At 38.1% G+C, this 17,766-nt stretch overlaps 2 protein-coding genes across 4 annotated transcripts in view; one reads left to right on the forward strand and one right to left on the reverse strand.

Annotated features, from left to right (window-relative positions):
- The window catches only part of clasp2 (cytoplasmic linker associated protein 2), a 30,842-nt gene extending 19,994 nt beyond the window's left edge, over positions 1-10,848 (reverse strand). For all 3 annotated transcript variants that reach the window (XM_087787921.1, XM_087787922.1, XM_087787920.1), the window contains exons 1-2: positions 10,721-10,848; positions 8,903-8,972 (exon numbers count right to left, since the gene is read on the reverse strand). In XM_087787921.1, coding sequence (XP_087644047.1) covers positions 8,903-8,927 — 25 coding nt within the window. In that variant the 5' untranslated portion in view covers positions 8,928-8,972; positions 10,721-10,848. The remainder of the gene's footprint in view (positions 1-8,902; positions 8,973-10,720) is intronic.
- A 4,447-nt stretch (positions 10,849-15,295) lies between these two features.
- Positions 15,296-17,703, forward strand: glmp (glycosylated lysosomal membrane protein). The gene is made up of 7 exons (XM_087786014.1): positions 15,296-15,427; positions 15,688-15,852; positions 16,361-16,459; positions 16,539-16,694; positions 16,768-16,986; positions 17,080-17,345; positions 17,415-17,703. Exons 1-7 carry the CDS (start codon positions 15,305-15,307, stop codon positions 17,587-17,589), a joined length of 1,203 nt encoding a protein of 400 aa, XP_087642140.1. The 5' UTR covers positions 15,296-15,304; the 3' UTR covers positions 17,590-17,703.
- The last annotated feature ends 63 nt before the right edge of the window (positions 17,704-17,766 follow it).

Genomic DNA, 17,766 nt, shown 5'->3' on the forward strand with positions numbered 1-17,766 from the left:
GCAGTGCTGAGAGAGGATCGGCAGGCCAGATGTAAGATAATTCGAAACACCCAGGCACAATTATTAAATAATGTACTCAGTATGTACAGGCACATTTTTAGGATTAACATGTAGCGTCCTTTACACTTTTCCTGATCTTTTACCATAATGTGTCAGGTTTCACTGGAGACCTGTCATATGCCCGTGCTGGTCTAAATCCAATACTACCATATTGATTACTGATCATGTCTGACTATTACAAGCAGTCAATCAACTTCCTTGCATTCATTTTTCTTTCTTTTCATGTTACTCCACGGAACAAGAATGTTTTCAAGATGTGCCCCTTCTTTGATTTATATATAGTATTTAAGATATGGCAAGTATAAATATGTTAAATCTTCAAAATACACAGATAACTAGCTGGGATGCCAGATAATTAAGACAAGTAAGCAAGTTGAAACAAGTAAGTAAGTAAGGAGGTAAGTAAGTAAACGTAATTAGTAAAGCGCCTTTCTAGACCAGGGTCAAAAAGCGCTTTAACAAACAAAAACAATATACAGCTAAAATACATGCTTAAAAGGCATAAGACAGACACAGGAGTTCCAGAAAATCAAGAAAAGCCTGCACAAATAAAAACGTCTTAAGATGTTTCTTGAAGGAGTCAGTAGATCCATCAAACGCAGAGAGAGAGGAAGATCGTTCCAAAGCTTAGGAGCAACAGCCTGGAAGGATTTCTCTCCTCTGGTCCGGAGGCATGTGCATGGAACGATCAGTAGATTCTGATCCACAGACCTCAGAGTTCATTGAGCTTTCTCAGAGACAAGGCAGGGCCTCGATGATAAGTAAGTAAGTAAGTAAGTAATGGTTATTTCTAAAGCGCCTTTGTAGACCAGGGTCAAAAAGCGCGTTAACTATCAAAAACAATACACAGTTAAAACGATATACTAAGCGTGTGCGCAGAACCATCAGTAGATTCTGATCCACAGACCTCAGAGCCCGAGCTGGGGTGTAAGGCTGGATCAGATCAGTGATGTAAGGAAGAGCCTGACCATGACTAGCTCTGAAAGTAAGAACCAGAATTTAAAAATTTATTCTGAAAGTATCCCGAGTTCTTCTACTAGAGCGGGTCAGAATTCTCACTTCAGAGTTTTGTATTAACTGCAGGCGAGACAGATCCTTCTTGTTAACACATGAAAACAAACTGTTACAATAGTCTAAACAAGAAGACACAAACGCATGGATCATAAGCTCCAGATCGTGTTGTGACATCATTTTCCTAAATGTAGAGATTTTTATCAGTTGAAGGAAACAGTTTCTGGTCAGTTTTCTGAAGTGTTGTACTAGAGACATGTCTTTATCAAATACAACACCCAGGTTTCTCACACTTTTTAACATTTTCAGAAAGGTAGCAATGGTATAAGTGATAGGGTCAGTCATATCTTTTGATATGTCCTCTTCCACATTCTGCAGGGGATGAGAAACTGCACGCCTTGCATCTTCGAAAGACATTTACATTGATGCTGATTTTGGAGCAGTGGCACCATTGGTTAGAGGGAACTTAGTACATCCGCTCTGCCGATAGAGTGAACTCTCGCCAGGCCAGATGGGCCATTCTCTTCAACAGATTCAGCTTCACTCTCGCCTTCTGACCAAACAGATCAAACTTGACACCTGTCTGGACTGTACATGTCAGGGAGGAGAACCCCTCCAGGTTCTGGTAAGCCATACTTTATTAGACACTGGAGACTTTGTTAACGCCCACACAATCTGTAACAAGCGAAAGAGGCTCCATGTTGGGCCCCTGACTGCTATTTGCAACCTCTATCAGGTTTGGAGGCACAGACCAAAATTCTTAGTTAGTATCAAGTATAAAAACATGCATCATTTTTCTTTTGACTCATTATTAAGACTAGCAACAGCAGTAACTTGTTAACGCACCTAAATGTGCACTGAATCAATTTAAGAGCATAAAAGTTTCTCCGTCTTTTACTGCATGTAAGCGGTTCGCAGCCGTTCTCCTCCCGGCATTCAAGTCCACTCATGAATGTTAGAAGCCTAAATTGAAGTCTCCACCACCAGAATCCCCTTAGTCTGAGAGTACAAACTACAACACCATATCCGGGATATCAACAATTGAATGTTCTTAATGTTAATGCAACATACTTGCGTCACACGGTGAGTTAAACAGGGAATAAGCCATCCAGTGTGAATCCAATGCGAAGGCCCCATTCAGAGACAATTGTGTTGCCACCAGACAGTCAGTAATAATCCCAACGCTTAGTCAACATGAGGGTTAGAAGAAAATGATTCAAGTTTATTTTTTTTGTGAACTAACCCTATAAGAAATAATCTATTCTAATATCTATTTTAGCTTAAATGAGAAGAACGTAAAAACCTCTTTCATCCTGATATTTTTTTTTAGTCTCCAGCTATCAGTCCATACTCCTCCATGTTCTGTTTTAGAACTGCTGATGATAGCGAAAGTCTGGTATCTGTCCTGGACTGGATCAAGCACAGTTTTGAAATCACCACATATAATGAGATTTGAGCTGACTACATTAATTAAATTTAAGAATAAAGTGTGGAAGAAGTCTTTTTGTTTACCAGAGTCAGTGAAGAAAAGACCCCCCTGCGATTTCCATCAACCCCTTAAAAAATGGTCACACTTTTTTTCTGGATGACACTGACCTGCCATTGTTCTCTGAGATGAAGGAGAAGTTTCGACTTCTACCTGTTACACATAAATGTAACACTTTCTCTGGAGAGCTTCAGCACACATTTCGAGTCACTATCATTTCTGGAAGATTACAAAATTAAGGAGACCTGGGGCCGCATATATTAAGTAAGTAAGTACATGGATTTCCTACTAAAAACAGACAAACACTCCAGACAATACAGAAGATTATGTACAAAAATATTCAGATTTATGAATCTGTGCGTGACACCAATCCAAGCACTTTTCAAGGAAAACAAATCAACGTTGAATTCAGCGCAGACATGTTCATCCCTTTCCAAGCCCTTATTGAAATTTTTCAATCATATTTAAATGAACCAGAACCCAAATTATTATCCTTGCGATCAGATAAAACAAATTAAAACATGAATTATAAGTGTGTTTTTAAGGAGATTGCTCTGGACGTGATCACATGAGGTTTCAGCAATGGGTTGATCCTGCAGCTTCAGTTTTATAGAGTCTGTCACTCTCGTAGAGAAGAGTTGAAGCACAGAGGCAAATCATTCAATTCGTGGTACTATAAAAAGAAGTCTGTAATTCCTTAACTTTTTTTCTCTGAATTGTGTTGAATAGCGGATTTAATATCCTGTATAAAATGATCATGTTGTTTTAATTTAAAAGCCTGTGAATAATTTAACGACTCATTTAAATGCAAGCACTTACATGTGTATTAATAGTTGATCAATATTGATCGTAATAATGTGTCTTTGAAAACACTTCTCAACATGACAAGTGAGTGCTGACTTGGATCTGAGCATTGAATAAGTACTTACAGCACCTTCAAACCTGTCGGTAAATCAGCACATTTTCAAGCTCTTCATTCTTGATATGTATGAAGTTTGACATGGAAAAGTATGTCCGCACGTTTATTGTACACACACACTCTTAGTACATGAGGCCCCTGGTGTACGTGGGGTAAAAAACTGAATTGGAGACCATGGTAATATACTCGAGAAGTCAGCATTGGAGCTAATCCTATAACCAGCAGATGTGTATCGAACTTAGTGGTGGAGATGTACATCAACGTCTACAGTGACCTCAAACTCCTTGTTACCAAGCACAAAAAAGGTTAAGGCATGTAGATTATATTTAATGTTAGCTATGAGGATGAGGGGATGAGAAGAAAAGCACGGACAGTGGAGATGCAGCGGGGAGTGAGGAGAAAAAATGTGATGCTCACAGATCCTGTCACCATGGCAACATGCTAGTGCTTTGATTGGGCATGATTTTGGAGCATGAAAACATTCATCTACATCAGGGTGTGGTGAAATTCACAAAGTCTACAGTTACATTTTTAGGATATCACAATCTATTTAAGAGTAGGAATTATGTTACAAAGTAGGGCATAACCCTAAAATCTACATCAATTTCAAGATAAGGTGTTGCTATGGTAACACTAAGCAAGATGCATAGTCTCCTCCTGCTTTGTGTAGTTAAAGCAGACTACCCAGTAGCTCCATAAAAATATAAAACAGTATAATGACCTAAATAATTCACTTAGTTTCGAGCATTTATCTCTTTTGAAATGTATAACAAGATGTAAGCAAAGTCTCTACATTAGATTCCTGATCCTGCTTTCCTCCATCTCAGAGAGATTTGCCTTCCACCACTGCATTTCTTCCTTTTAGGTTGTAAAATGATTTCACAAAAGTCAGCCGATATGTTTGTGTTTGTATCTGTTTAGCAAAGTGCATAATTGCAATGATGTGTAAAGGTAGAAATCCGCAGAGATTGTTACATGACATGATTAACTTAAAAAGGGAAATATTTTGGATTTGAGAAGATAAGAGCCATTCATTCTATTTTTATATTTATATAAAATGTTATTTTTAAATGTAGGCCTCTGTTAAGCATTTAGCCCTGTGCACTGAAAATGGTTAATAAGTACTCATAATAGTCTATAGGTCTGAGTGTTGAATGCATGAATTTTTTTGTCCCTTAGTTGCAGCCTACACATATTAGTGAGTGAATTATAAATAATGACATCCAGCAACACCATTAATCAGTGATGTAAAATAGCTACTTTTAAACATCACTATATTTGGGATACCTGTATATTTAAAAGTGACAATACCAGTGTACATTGGGTTTGTGACATTTGAGGTGGGTACAGCAAAGAATACTAAATGTAGTTTTAATGGGGTGGCCAAGACCTTGCAAGCACAGGGCACTGCACAAATATATGTAAAATGGACTTCATAGATAACGTTTCTGGTGGTCTATAAATTAAAGTGTATTTTTTTCAAATGGCTCAGCCTTTTTCAATAAAAAATATTTATTTTAGATAATTCACTATCAGGAAGACCATTTCTGTTCACAATTATTTGGAGCCTGCATAGAGCTCCACAGGACCATGTGTTTTTTTTTGTTCTTCATTTTAGACACATTTGTACAGTTTTATTTATTTATTATTTCAAGTAAAGTTAAAATATCTCTTTTGCAGAACAAATACATTATATTTGAAGACCCATGACCTAGTTCAGTAAGACAAAAAAGTATGACTATATGAAATTTTAAAAAAACACAAACAAATAATAGAATAAAAAAAAAAATATAATAATAAAGGTCTCATTTCAGGCCCAGACAAAAGCCTTTGGTATCTTTCATTTTATGGTCTCGTTTACACACCGAAGAGCCCACACACCGACCAAAACACTGAGAGAGGGCTTTTAAGTTGATTACATTTTGATATCATACATTGACAATATTTGAGTGCCAATCCTGTTGACTGATAAGATAATCAATTAAGACAAACACACTGTCGACTGGCTCCCTAAAACAATAGCCCACCTCCTATTTCATGCCCTCATTCCAATATCCCCAGCAGCAACTCAATCTTGCAGCATGAAAAAAAAGCTATATTTAAAGGATATTCGGGGTAAAGAAGATTTTTATACTTTGAGTAACACTGTGTTCAAGCCATTAAACAAATGAATCTGTTCAGTCACTACGACAGGCTGTAGTAAATCATTATTAAGGGGACACATGGGTTCAGAGGTCGAGGAGACAGCTTAAAGGATGACATTTAAATATGCTCCCTTCACTAACATTTAGTTTGTTCGTCTCAACGTTAAATCTCTGGCACTAAGTAAACACTGGGCTTGACAGAACTCCAGTAAGTGGATACACACTACATAATTCCTTAATGAAGAATGTCATGGTGAGCTGTTCATTTAGGGTAAAAATGTAGAACCTTTTTAGACCCAAATTAGCTAATGAGCACATTACACAGTGCCAAATGAAGAACAAATAATAATACGCCAAAACAATTCTAAGAATGAACCTTGATTAGTTTCCATCTTAATTAATTTGGTACAGAACAATTTCCTTACCAACCATTAAACAGAAGACTGGGTAATTAAACTGCCTTCATAATAGCTTTGAGTCGTCCTTCGTTTGAACTTTATTATAAGTAATAATAATAGGTAAAGTGTTGGGCAAGTTACTCGTAAATTAGTTGTTAAAAGAGTAACTTGTTACTTTCAAAGCAAATAGTTGGTAGGGAATTTTTTTTGTAAGAAAAGGGGAAAGGCAAATTTGTCTGTGAAAGGTTGGATACTAAACAATTCAGATAGAAGGTAAGAACAATAAATAAAATAAACAAATACAAATAAAATAAATTAGGATGAGGATCATTATTTTTCTGGCTGAATTGTGCCCATTTTTTTCTCCCCTATTATGAAATAATAAATAGCGTAATGTCTTGCATGTATTTGTGCGAGAATTGTTTCAGCTTATTGCTCAACAATGTGTACAAAAGAAACAGCCAAGTTCTATGCCTCTCCTTTAGGGGCGTACACGAGAAGTTCTTTCTAGCTTCATTGCTGGCTTCCAGTGTTGGGACAGTTCAGTTCACTCGTTTTAAAATAAACTTGTTCAGCTCATAGTAAAAAGCATCACTGTCCTGCTCTTTGTTTTGATGACGTAAGCGGCTGTTCACCAGAAAATTGAGAAATGGTCAAAATAAAGATCCATAAATCCTTATGGTTTTTTTTTTTCAAACCTTAGCCTGGCTCTGCTTTGCTTATCACTGATAGAGGGCTTTTTTCTACCCTTACACGACTTGAGCCCTGTCCCAATGAGCCTGTTTAGAACCGTTCATGCTGTGCCATACACCCTCCGCTGCCATTTGCCATTCTTTTTGTAGGTCACTTCATGTCATCCTGCAGTTTCAGAGTGACATTTGAATGACCCGATGGCCATCCCGGTCGCTGGAGAGTCGTTTTCACCCCCTACAAGTCCGTAGCTTTGCTGTCCTCAGTGTCTGCTGTTGACCTTGTTCTTATGAGTCGCCGTCTTAGGATGGAAATGTAACTATGGAAGAAATCTGACGCTCACTGTATCCCTCTGCCAGTTAAGCTAGAATTCAACCTTTCCTTTTCTCAACTTTTCTTCAACAGTAAGATTTGATTCCAAATATTTTGAGGTACTAAAAGCACTGTTTTGTCCTATTACAACAGAATAGTGATGAATACAGCAGTGTTCTTTATACGTTTCCCCTTTAAATTAGATTTGGTCACAATATCCGTATGTCAGTAAGCAGGAGGTGTAGTTGTGTTGGAATTCAACAAACACCGGAATGGATTGGCTGCCATACATGTAGAGATGCTTCAGAAAAAAATGCAGTGGTCCCTTATTTTTTCTAGAGCTGTATCAACATCTGTCACATGTTTGACTAGAGAAGATGGGAAGCGATCTGATCAAAAACGAAATTAAAAAGGAGACTAATGATTTTATATATACAGTATATATATATATATTTGGAATTTGTTTATTTATATATTTATATATGACATTTTAGGCCTAAACTTTTTTGTTGTATTGACAGACAACCTTTACCAAAATTGATTAAAATTAAATAATTTGTATTTGTAGAAAATAAATGTTCTCGTGTATATGTTTGTGTTGGTGAGAGTGAAATTGAAACAGGAACGCTGATGATGGCATATGTTTGCACTTCTTACAATTGTAAATCTGACTTCACAGAAGTCGGTATCTCAACAGGCATGAGGCTCACCCACTTCCCTGATATGCAATCGTTTTGGGGTTTTGCTCACAAGTGAGGGAAAGATGGAGCATTAAATAACCAAGCTCTCTGTATTGGTCTGTTGTGGGAGAGAAAGAGCTGAGTCAAAACTTGTATCTATTTTTCTTCTTTCATCTGTGGTCAAGATTTTGCTTCCTAGCATTCCTTGTTATCGAATAATACGTACAGTGACTATTGTCACTCAAAACAATCATACTCTAGGGTTTTTAAGAGGCGTGGCCCTATGACAATATTTTTTACATTAACTTCAAAAGTTCTTTTTAAACATCTTTCTCATAAACAATTGGCTCATCAGGCCCTTCATCTGGATCATCTTCAGAAATCCAAAACCAATAAGGGATTAGTACTGAACTTTTTCATTGCGCTTGTTTTCAAGCAGTGAATTCATCAGACAGTCATTCCCACATTTTAACATCGTCTCAAAGCTTTTATACCAAGACTTTATTCAATCCCATTAAAGATGTTGGGTGCTGAAGTTCCACTTTTTCACTGTTATTAAGACAACACATACATTATTTTGGTTTGCACCACTAAACCATATAAAGCTGTTATCAGACATCTCTGCTTCCAGTAAAAAAGAAAGAAAAGAAAACAAGTGGAAACATCGGCGAGTCACCAAAAAAAATGTTTATTTTGATCTTCCCACAACTTGCACAAATAACCAGAACCATATAAATGAGATTATATATGTTTCTTGTTAAATGTGTCACAGTCCCTGACTTCCATCCCCATTCAGTCACTCAGTGTTTTTGGCTTAAACTGAGTATAAATCTGGATAACTGGGTTGCTCAAACAGATATTTTTAAAGGGAAGAGAGAACTGATGATGAATCGACATGTGCCAAACAATGAATAGGTTGAAGAAGGCACACCGCTCATAGTTATACTGTGATACAATTCAACCCCATAATTGTATCATATTTTCACTATAATATCAAAATTAGGCACTTTTATTGCCAGTGTTGTAAGCACATATGCTCATTAGAGTCACAAAGGCAACCAACCCTCTTTTCAACTGCTGGAAACACACAAATGCTAAGCTGGTAATCCAGTTAACTCCTTCTTATAGTAGCATGTGGTGGACAACCACAACAGACACAGATTATTGCACAGTAAGTGGATGCGAAAAAATGAAATACTTACATAGAGACTGATCTCCACAGGCCATGATGTCGACATTAAAATATATAGAGATTTATGAACAGCTTGCAACCTGGGGAGACAGAATGAACAGAATGCACATTAAAAGTTTAATTTCAAGGTTTAAAAAGCCATGTCTGCTTAAAACAAACTGATAATTTTTCTTTAATGATTTTCAAACGAAAAATAGCTTTCACTATTGATAAATTACTAATATCTCATAAAAGTACTGTTGCTATATTTTGATAAAAGAAATGTATTTAATTACAGTAAATGAGCTAAATGTAAAAGGGACCCATTTGGATTTTTAGGTCTTTCTTGAGTTCCAGACAGCTAATCAGTCAACCATTAGATAATAATAACATCCAACTGACTGCCAGAGTTTATCGTATTCAATATACTCTTCAGCTGTCATTTATCAAATGGTTAAACTCCAAACATGGATCACCTGTTATAAAAATACATTTTAAACTGACTATTTTAGATTTAAAACCAACCCTGTACATCAGTGGTCCCCAACCCACAACCATTTGTTAACGGGAACATTTTTTAAAATTATTATTACTACCTGAAAGCTGAAAAACATTAGCGTGTAACTCTTGACTAGGGAAAATGAGTAAAAGACAAACTCTAGAAACAAAACTTCTATTTCCTCATTGGCACAAAGTCCTTTAAAGCTAGGAAACATACAAAACAACATTGTTGGCATACAATCCAGTATAGATGCAAATACACAAACATCTTATTGTAACCAGTCCAGAGCGCTCGCTGATTCAGCATAGATGTAGTTTTCATGCACTTGATTGTAGTTTTTTTGCATGTAAGTAAGTAAGTAAGTAATTTTTATTTGTATAGCGCTTTTCCAGACCAGGGTCACAAAGCGCTTAAACAATCAAAACAATACTCAATAAAGTATACTGTATATTTTAAAGATCAAGATAAAAATGCATAATAATATATAATAATAATGCATGTCATACTATTATATTCATAGGTTTTTCTATCAGAACACCAGTCCGTGAATATATTCCTGACATTTTATAGAAAAAAGGTTGGGGGACTCCTTCTGTAAAGTCCACATGTGAATAAAAAGGGCTTCCAGTTTTATTGTTTACTAACTGACTAACAGAGAGTGTTTTATTGGCCATTATACTACACTTATCACTTAAGCCTGAACCAAAGCTCTGTTTTTTATTTTTACACCACTGTTCTTGGGTGGTTCTGTGGTGTGTGTGTGCTCATGTGATGTTCCTCATTCACATGCGGTTGTATGGTTTCAGAGAAAACCCCAGACCACTAGAGATACGTTTGAAGAATGAAACGAGTAATAATACACTTTCTGTTGAAATAAATAAAGGTTGCCTTGGTGATGCTCGTCCTGCAGAGAGAGCCCACACTGGACACACAGACCAGAGATCTGACCATCAGCTGTACAACACGCAGTCTCTTTGTGGGTGTGTTCTGTGTGACATGTCTGTTACAACAGCACTGGAGCTGCGACTGCTAGTACAATTAACAGCTCCGGTAATAACGCAACAACAAGAGGACAAAGAGAGAAAAGAGCAGCTACTATCTTCAGCACTGAACCCAGCGGCCACAGAATCCACTAGCCCGCACGAGCCATCCTACAACGATTCCAGCGAGATTCCCATCGTCTAACAGTGTTGGTTGTTAGCTCGCCAGGGTAGGAGCAACCCTCTGCCTCTGCCCTGGATTCTGCCTTCCAGACAGCCTGCAGCTCCAGCGCTGAACTGCCGCTTCCCTTCACCGAATTCGCTCACGAAAATGCCCATTCGGCACAGAAAGGGAAACGCGCCTCACCTCCAGGGCTCCCCGCGTCACGTTCAACGGATACTTTGACGCTCCGGTGTCGCATTGAGAGCGATGCTGGAGACAAACACCCGCCTGCCTTTTCCTCCGCGGCGCCTTTATATCCAAGAAGAGGCGAGGATGGGTAGTCAGGGAGGGGAGGGGGCGGGGCCAGAGCGGTTGAGACACTCAGTGACGTCAACGCCCTGGACACTGTTGTCAATATACCAATACTATTTCTGTTCCTCAACTACCTGACTGAATATGTAAAGAGGATGGTGAGCCAATCAAGAAAATCTTAGTTTTAAAGGAAAAAAAAGATTCATATTAAACCATTTTCCTGGCTATCCTGGTTGAGCTAAGCCTTGCTTAGCACTGTTTTTAACACCCCCTGTTTCCACGGATTAAGAGATTATTTTACCAAACCGATAAAGCCTTGATTTGATGGAATAACAAACACATGCACGAGGGCTTTTGGGCAATAATCCTTATCTCATGTCATCTTCTTTGTGTATCCAGGGTCGGGTCGTGGGGGCAGCAGCTTCTGCAAGGAGACACAGACATCTATTCCGATGTCTTGTTTGTTCTTTCAATACGCACCTTTCTTGAACATCGGTGAGGGTAGGGAAGTAAAAGAACCAGTATACCCAGAGCTTTGCCTTTTAGCTTAACTCTCCTTTTACCACAACAAATCAATGATCAATGCTGACTCTGCCCTAATACACATGTCTATCTCACGCTCCACCCTTCTCTCCCTTGTGGACAATACCCAAAATACTTGAACTCCTCAGGATCTCATCCCCAACAGAGAGGGTTCCTTACCTTATCCCACTGAGAACCATGGACCCCCCGGAACACCATTTCCGAATAGATTCTGTCCATAAAAGTTATAAACCTAATTGGAAGGTGTAAGGGCAGCCATGGCAAAGTGTAACCATGCTGGAAATGACTCAGACTACCAGCTATGAGGACCAAGCTCTGAGACTAATCCTACAAGGAACAGACCCGAATGTGGGTTTATCAGTGTATGTGATACATGTTCCCCTATAGGATACTGTCAAGGGTAAAGAGCTGATACACAGAATCACGCCCTGTGCCGAAATCACATTGCTCCTCCTGAATCTGAGTCCACTATCCAACTGAACCCCCCTTCCAGGACCGCTTAATAGAGAGAGGCTGAGGAGTGTTATCCTATAGTGGGAAGACGTCCTACAATCCACCTATTAAAAAGAGGATCTACAATAGGATCTACAATAACTGCCCCAATGTCCATGTGATGTTGCAGAAATGTCTGCCCGATTACAGTGGAGTTTCTCAGAGCCAGGGCCTAAAGCCGCAGTGGAGCTGGTTAACTACCTCTGCTACCTCAGCCCTAGGGATAAAGAAGGCCACCTCAAAGTGTCCTGACTATTATTCCTCCTTTGAAGCTACGTTGGTGAGATCGAGGGAAGTCTTTGAAATATTCTCCCCATTAATCATCAATGTCCTGAGACGAGTTCAGCATTACACCATCGCCACTATACAAGTGCTGTGCTTACCCCTCCTAAGAACAACAGTTTTTCTTACTTTCATGCTCACGTTATATTTATGTTCTGTTCTAAATGCACTGGTTAGAATATGTTGGTGCAGCCAGGTTGGAAATTGAAGACCATGGACCTCAGTTCAGAAAAGGGAGGAATATCCTGTCCTGGTATGTGGACAGCTCCTTTCGCAGATGGAAGAGTTTAAGTATCTCGGGGTGTTGCCGACGAGCAAGGGTTGATTGAGCTCAAACTCAACGGGTGGATTGGTGCAGCGTCATCAGTCATGTTTATTAATGTTGTCAGACATGTTTATTAATGAAAACAAAGGTCTAAAAATTCACTTATTTCTGAAGGACTAATATATGAATGTCTGTTTTGACAGAAAGTCTGAAACACACCACTGTAGACTAAACACCTAAATAAGTTACTAGTGGTCTTCTTTTTCATTTTACTTTTGGGGGTTTCACAGCACATCAGCCTTACCACCTTAATCAGTCATTCCCAGACACATCTATCTTTTTTGTGTCCTCATTGACCATACAAATAAAAAAGTTGCTGGTATCGGAACATGTCTTCTGCTGCGTTTGTTTAGAAAAATAAATATAGAGCAATGTTTTAACAAACTTGCAATAAATAATGACCATTAAAGTTATCTGAAGAAAAAACAAACAAACTTTAGATTAGATTAAAGTATTTGCATTCGACTAGTGATAGATATTGATTACATTCTCTGTTTAAATGGATTATGGTCGTTGAGTAGATTAACAATACAACATTATTATTGTCATGACTAATATCTAGCTATAAGTGGACAATATTCTACTCAACAGTCATGTGAGCCCTACTGATCTCACCACTCGTCAAGGCCTTACCTCTCCATGAGTGGATTCTTTGAGCCTATCAGAATTGATCCATAGATTAGGGGAGGTTGGTGTTACATTCTTGGGAGAATCACTTGAGTTTGAGTTCCCAAATTGTGTTTATGTTGGGTTTTTTTGGACTATGATCAAGTCAATACAAAGCGAAATCATTGTATGAAATAGCTGATGTAATTTTATTTTATTTTTTACAATTTTGGGCAGTGAAAGGGTCATAATGATAAGAACTGCTACCAGCTGTAGGCCTTAGAATGTCACACTAGCACTATAAAGAAAATCCATCACTGCTCCTGTTTACTTGGAGTCCTTTTGATGAGTACTATCTGGCCCTCAAACCTTGTAGGTCCAGTCACGGAATAACAATCACAGACTGATGAGGCCAACATGACAACATCACCTGAAAAAAATCGTTTTATCAACCTTAACCACAGATTCAGATTTTCTTAGAACATTTTGAATTGAATGCTAGTTGACCAATAATATATCATACTAAATACATTCACTGATAAGCAAATCTGCTATACAAATAAATAATGATTTCCTTTGTTTCTTGTTATCTCTTTCTGTCTTTATAATTCATAAAAGTAAATTTGTTATTATTTTATGAATTAACATGCAACAATCCTAACACAAAGAGTGGTGAATTATTTCCCAAACGTACACTCCCATGTGGATTATGTTTAAAAAGCAGGCTCAGGCAGCCTACAGTATCAGATCTATGCATGTAAGAGAGACAATGCAAAAACAATGCAATGAAGCTTTACAGTTTGTCAATAAAGTGAAATGAATAGTGATTTATTAGAAACACGTATTCTAATAAATCACTATTCATAATTCTATTGATAACATGCTGCTATTATTAATGGAATGATAAAAAATTTTGGGGACAGAGAATAGACATGTGGTGATCGTGGATGAACTGAATATTAACAAGTAATAGTTGACTCGTTCATTTATAAGCTTCATTTGTCTTTGGCGATAACTACAGCAGCATAATCATGAGGTTCAAGATAATAATATTTTATCAATGTACATATAATTTTAAATTTTCATTCTTTGAATCTATGATAACACTGTGGTTTCATACAGATGATTTTTTTTTTTAGACAATAACACAAAACAATATCTGAAGTCAACTTTATATTTGTATACTTAATTGTAATTTGCTGCAAGCAATATGCGAACAAAAATCGAAATTTAAGGTTGTGTGTGTCCACATGTGTCCACTTAAGATGTAAGTACAGGATTTACACAATTACAGTCACACACGCGTCCGCATTGGCCTCTCTAACTCAGCAAGCAGGCAGATAAAAACGATCAGTGTTCAGATCGCATTACAATATTCCCAAATGTTAACTGACGAATAATTAAAATGTAACTTATTTGTAACAACCAGTGATGTTTTGTTACCACCGGGTATCTGTGTATTGGTATACGTGTGTGGTCTTTGTAGCTCAAGAAGTTCTGCTTTATAATAAAGTAAACAGCCTGAGTAGAGAGGTGATACTAACAAAATCAACCCTAAAATGATTACAAACAAAAAAATTACTTCATTTAAAAAGGTCAAGAGCTGTGTGATGTGTAGGGAGGTTTATGGCTGTTTTGATCACTAACGGGTACCTTTTAGTGATCTGGAATAATTTTGTTTTCTTATCATTTTGATAGAAAACCTTGATCAAAAATAATTAAATCACTGGAATTTTAAGTTTGAGAAATAACTCGATTTTACAGAAGGTCTACATTAAATTTAGCTGAATATAACCCTATAGATTTATTCATTTATAGTGAATATGAGTTGGCATTACGATTTTTTTAATCGATCTATTTTTTAGTTGTTTCAAAAAGGAACGCATTTAAAGGGGAACTGGCCGCTATAATATAACGGTTCGTTTTAGTTTGGGGATTTTTCATTAAAGTTGTGGTTTGAAATGTAACATCTGTCAAATCATCGTCAGTTAGTAAATCATGTAAAGCGATTTGATCAGTGATCGATTGTCACTGTTCAGTTGCTGAAGGGATGAGGGAGACCGGTGCGCATGCGTGTGTTTATAACCCTGTTCTGACAAGGGTCGTACTGAAAGCGATCAACGAGTAGATCTCGCGAGACATGACGTGGCGAGATGAGAATGGGGCGAGCCGTTCTTGGAATCAGCTGACTTATAAAACGGAAGGTCATGTGACTTATCATAACAGAGATGGCGGACAGAAAAGTTTTCTCTAACGTCAGGTATTGTTTTTCCAACACAATAAATTGGAGCTTATTGTTCTTGTTTTTATGTCTCGATTCTACCGGAGCTGCGGGATCTTTCACGCGAAACGTGAGTTTTGTACCCGATGATTACTTTATGAATTAAAATTAAACAACAGTCTCAGTTGAAGAAGTTAGATGCACAATTCACCTGACCAGTATTGGATTCAAAGACAGCAAGTTGAATTGGCATTTAAGAGTCATGTTATTCAAAACATGTGTTATATTATGGTGCACTTTTGTTAAGTGTTCAGTGTTTTTGTCAAGTCAGTAAACAATCAATATTGCTGATCGAATCAATTAATTGATTAATGCTTTCTATGTGCTCAGGTGACTTTCCAGTTGAACCCAGGTAGTGAAGCCCAACCTAAAAGGGGCGACCTGCTACACATCAGAGCTGTGGGTGTCAATGACACATTACACTTCCTGTTCTGCAGCCAGGGGGCCCCCACTCTGCTGCTCGTTCACACAAACACAGTTTCTTCTACTGTCTCGGTAATCCAAGTTATTTTATCGCCATACCGTCAAATTAGTTCAGGGTTATAATGAGATCTGATACTTTGTTGTTATGAATGTTATTATTATTACAACTTGGTTTTGTATTGTTTATTATGCTGCTTATTGCTGACATTAGAGGGCCTCATATACAAATGAATTAAACTGATTTCCTTTTATCAAATAGGATCTCACCAAAAAAGTTTAAATAGTACATACGTAAACACACCGTTAACAATTGTCTGCTTTATAAAATAAAACTTACTTATTTTAACTTGAATGTTTTTTGACAATTGTACAGTACTTCATGACAATGTTATCGGAAGTGTAGATTACACGTGGGCCTACAAGTGGATGGCTGATGAAAGATGTTTTTTTTTTTTTTATTAACCTTTATTTATACAGGTAATGTCCTTGAGACCCAGGAGCTCATTTGCTAGAGAGACTTGATGAATAACACTGTGTCCTTGTTTGTTCACATCATTTCCTTTTATACCCTTTTTCTCAGGTAAATTGGACTCAATTTGAGAGTCACAATGCCAGTGGCAGCTTTAAGGTGGAGCCAGAAAACAGCATTCTGTACAGCAGTGGCCTGGTATTTAGCAGGGTCAGTGCACAAATGCATTCCAAATAACATGTATCTGTTATGGCTTCTCACGTTCTTTTTCACATATTGATCTATTAAGCTGCTGGAGTACGATGATGCCAACAACACGGCGCAAGTGTCTACTGACATGTTCCCACCATATGAGTTAAGGAACGTCAGCTGGTCCAGAATAAGTTTGCCAAACATCACAGCTCTTCTTTGCGGGGACATCAACAATGGCTCCCTCTGTCTCCAGGCAAGTTACACTTGAGGCTCCTAATGTGTTTGTGAATATTGACTGACATATGTTCCCTCTTTCTGCTCCATAGTTGTCCTTTTTTGAGAGTGAGGGCCGTGGTAAAGCATGGCCCCGCCTTCTGCATACAGCCAACACCTCTCAGTTGGTGATATGGCTTGACGGGGTGTTGCCACGGGCACCCCGCTCCAGGTTTCTAGTAGAGCTGCAGGCTGTGGGTGGTCAGCAACCTCTTCGGCAAGTGGAGGTGGAACGTTCTATTGATGATGAGTTCACGCCCTCAATTTTTAAGGTGTTGGTCGTTTCATGTATATTCATATCTCTCATTTACATTTGTCCTGAACCTGAATTTCATTCGTCTGTATGTTGACCTCTGCTCTATTAGGTGGCCAAATGGGTGTCAAAGGTAGAAAAAGATGTCCTGGGATTTGTTCAGTGGAAACCAGTAGCATACCGTCAAAGCTCACCAGCACTGGAAGACGCCACTCCGTGTCGAAACTCGGACCCGAAACGCCAAAGCGCTGAGGTGGCAGAGTTGGCATCCAGTCTCATTCAAGCATTCTACACAGAAAACAAAGAGACATACGGACTAAATATGAGCTTCGGTCTGGCTGGGGATCCCTTCTATAACAGCACCTTGTACCTCAGCTGGTAGGTTTTCTTCAACAAAAAATGACCAAATATGAATCTTCGCCAGCTTAACACTGTTTTACTCTACAGGACAATGCTGGTTGGTGTGGGTCCACCTCCCACTGATGGTCTGTCTTCCCTGGTCTTAGCTATTGTAGCAGTTGGACTCGGTGCACCTTTAGTTCTTCTGCTCATTGGTGGAATCACAGTCTGTCTGCGTAGAAGGGCAACTTCTTCTTCAACTCTTTATGAGCCAATTAATTAATGCCGGGGCTAATTACAAAGGAGATTTTAAAATGTATATCCAAGACTCAGGTTTATGGACAGGCGATGATCAAATGTTTTGATTTTTTTAATTAAAGACGTTTTGCACGTCTCAGTCTCCTCTTGTCTTCATTGAATAATTGTTCGTTGTATTCCTGAGTTGCATTGGTCAATCGTC

Source organism: Callionymus lyra, chromosome 3 (assembly GCF_982586985.1).
Source record: "Callionymus lyra chromosome 3, fCalLyr1.hap1.1, whole genome shotgun sequence".
Classification (NCBI taxonomy): domain Eukaryota; kingdom Metazoa; phylum Chordata; class Actinopteri; order Syngnathiformes; family Callionymidae; genus Callionymus; species Callionymus lyra.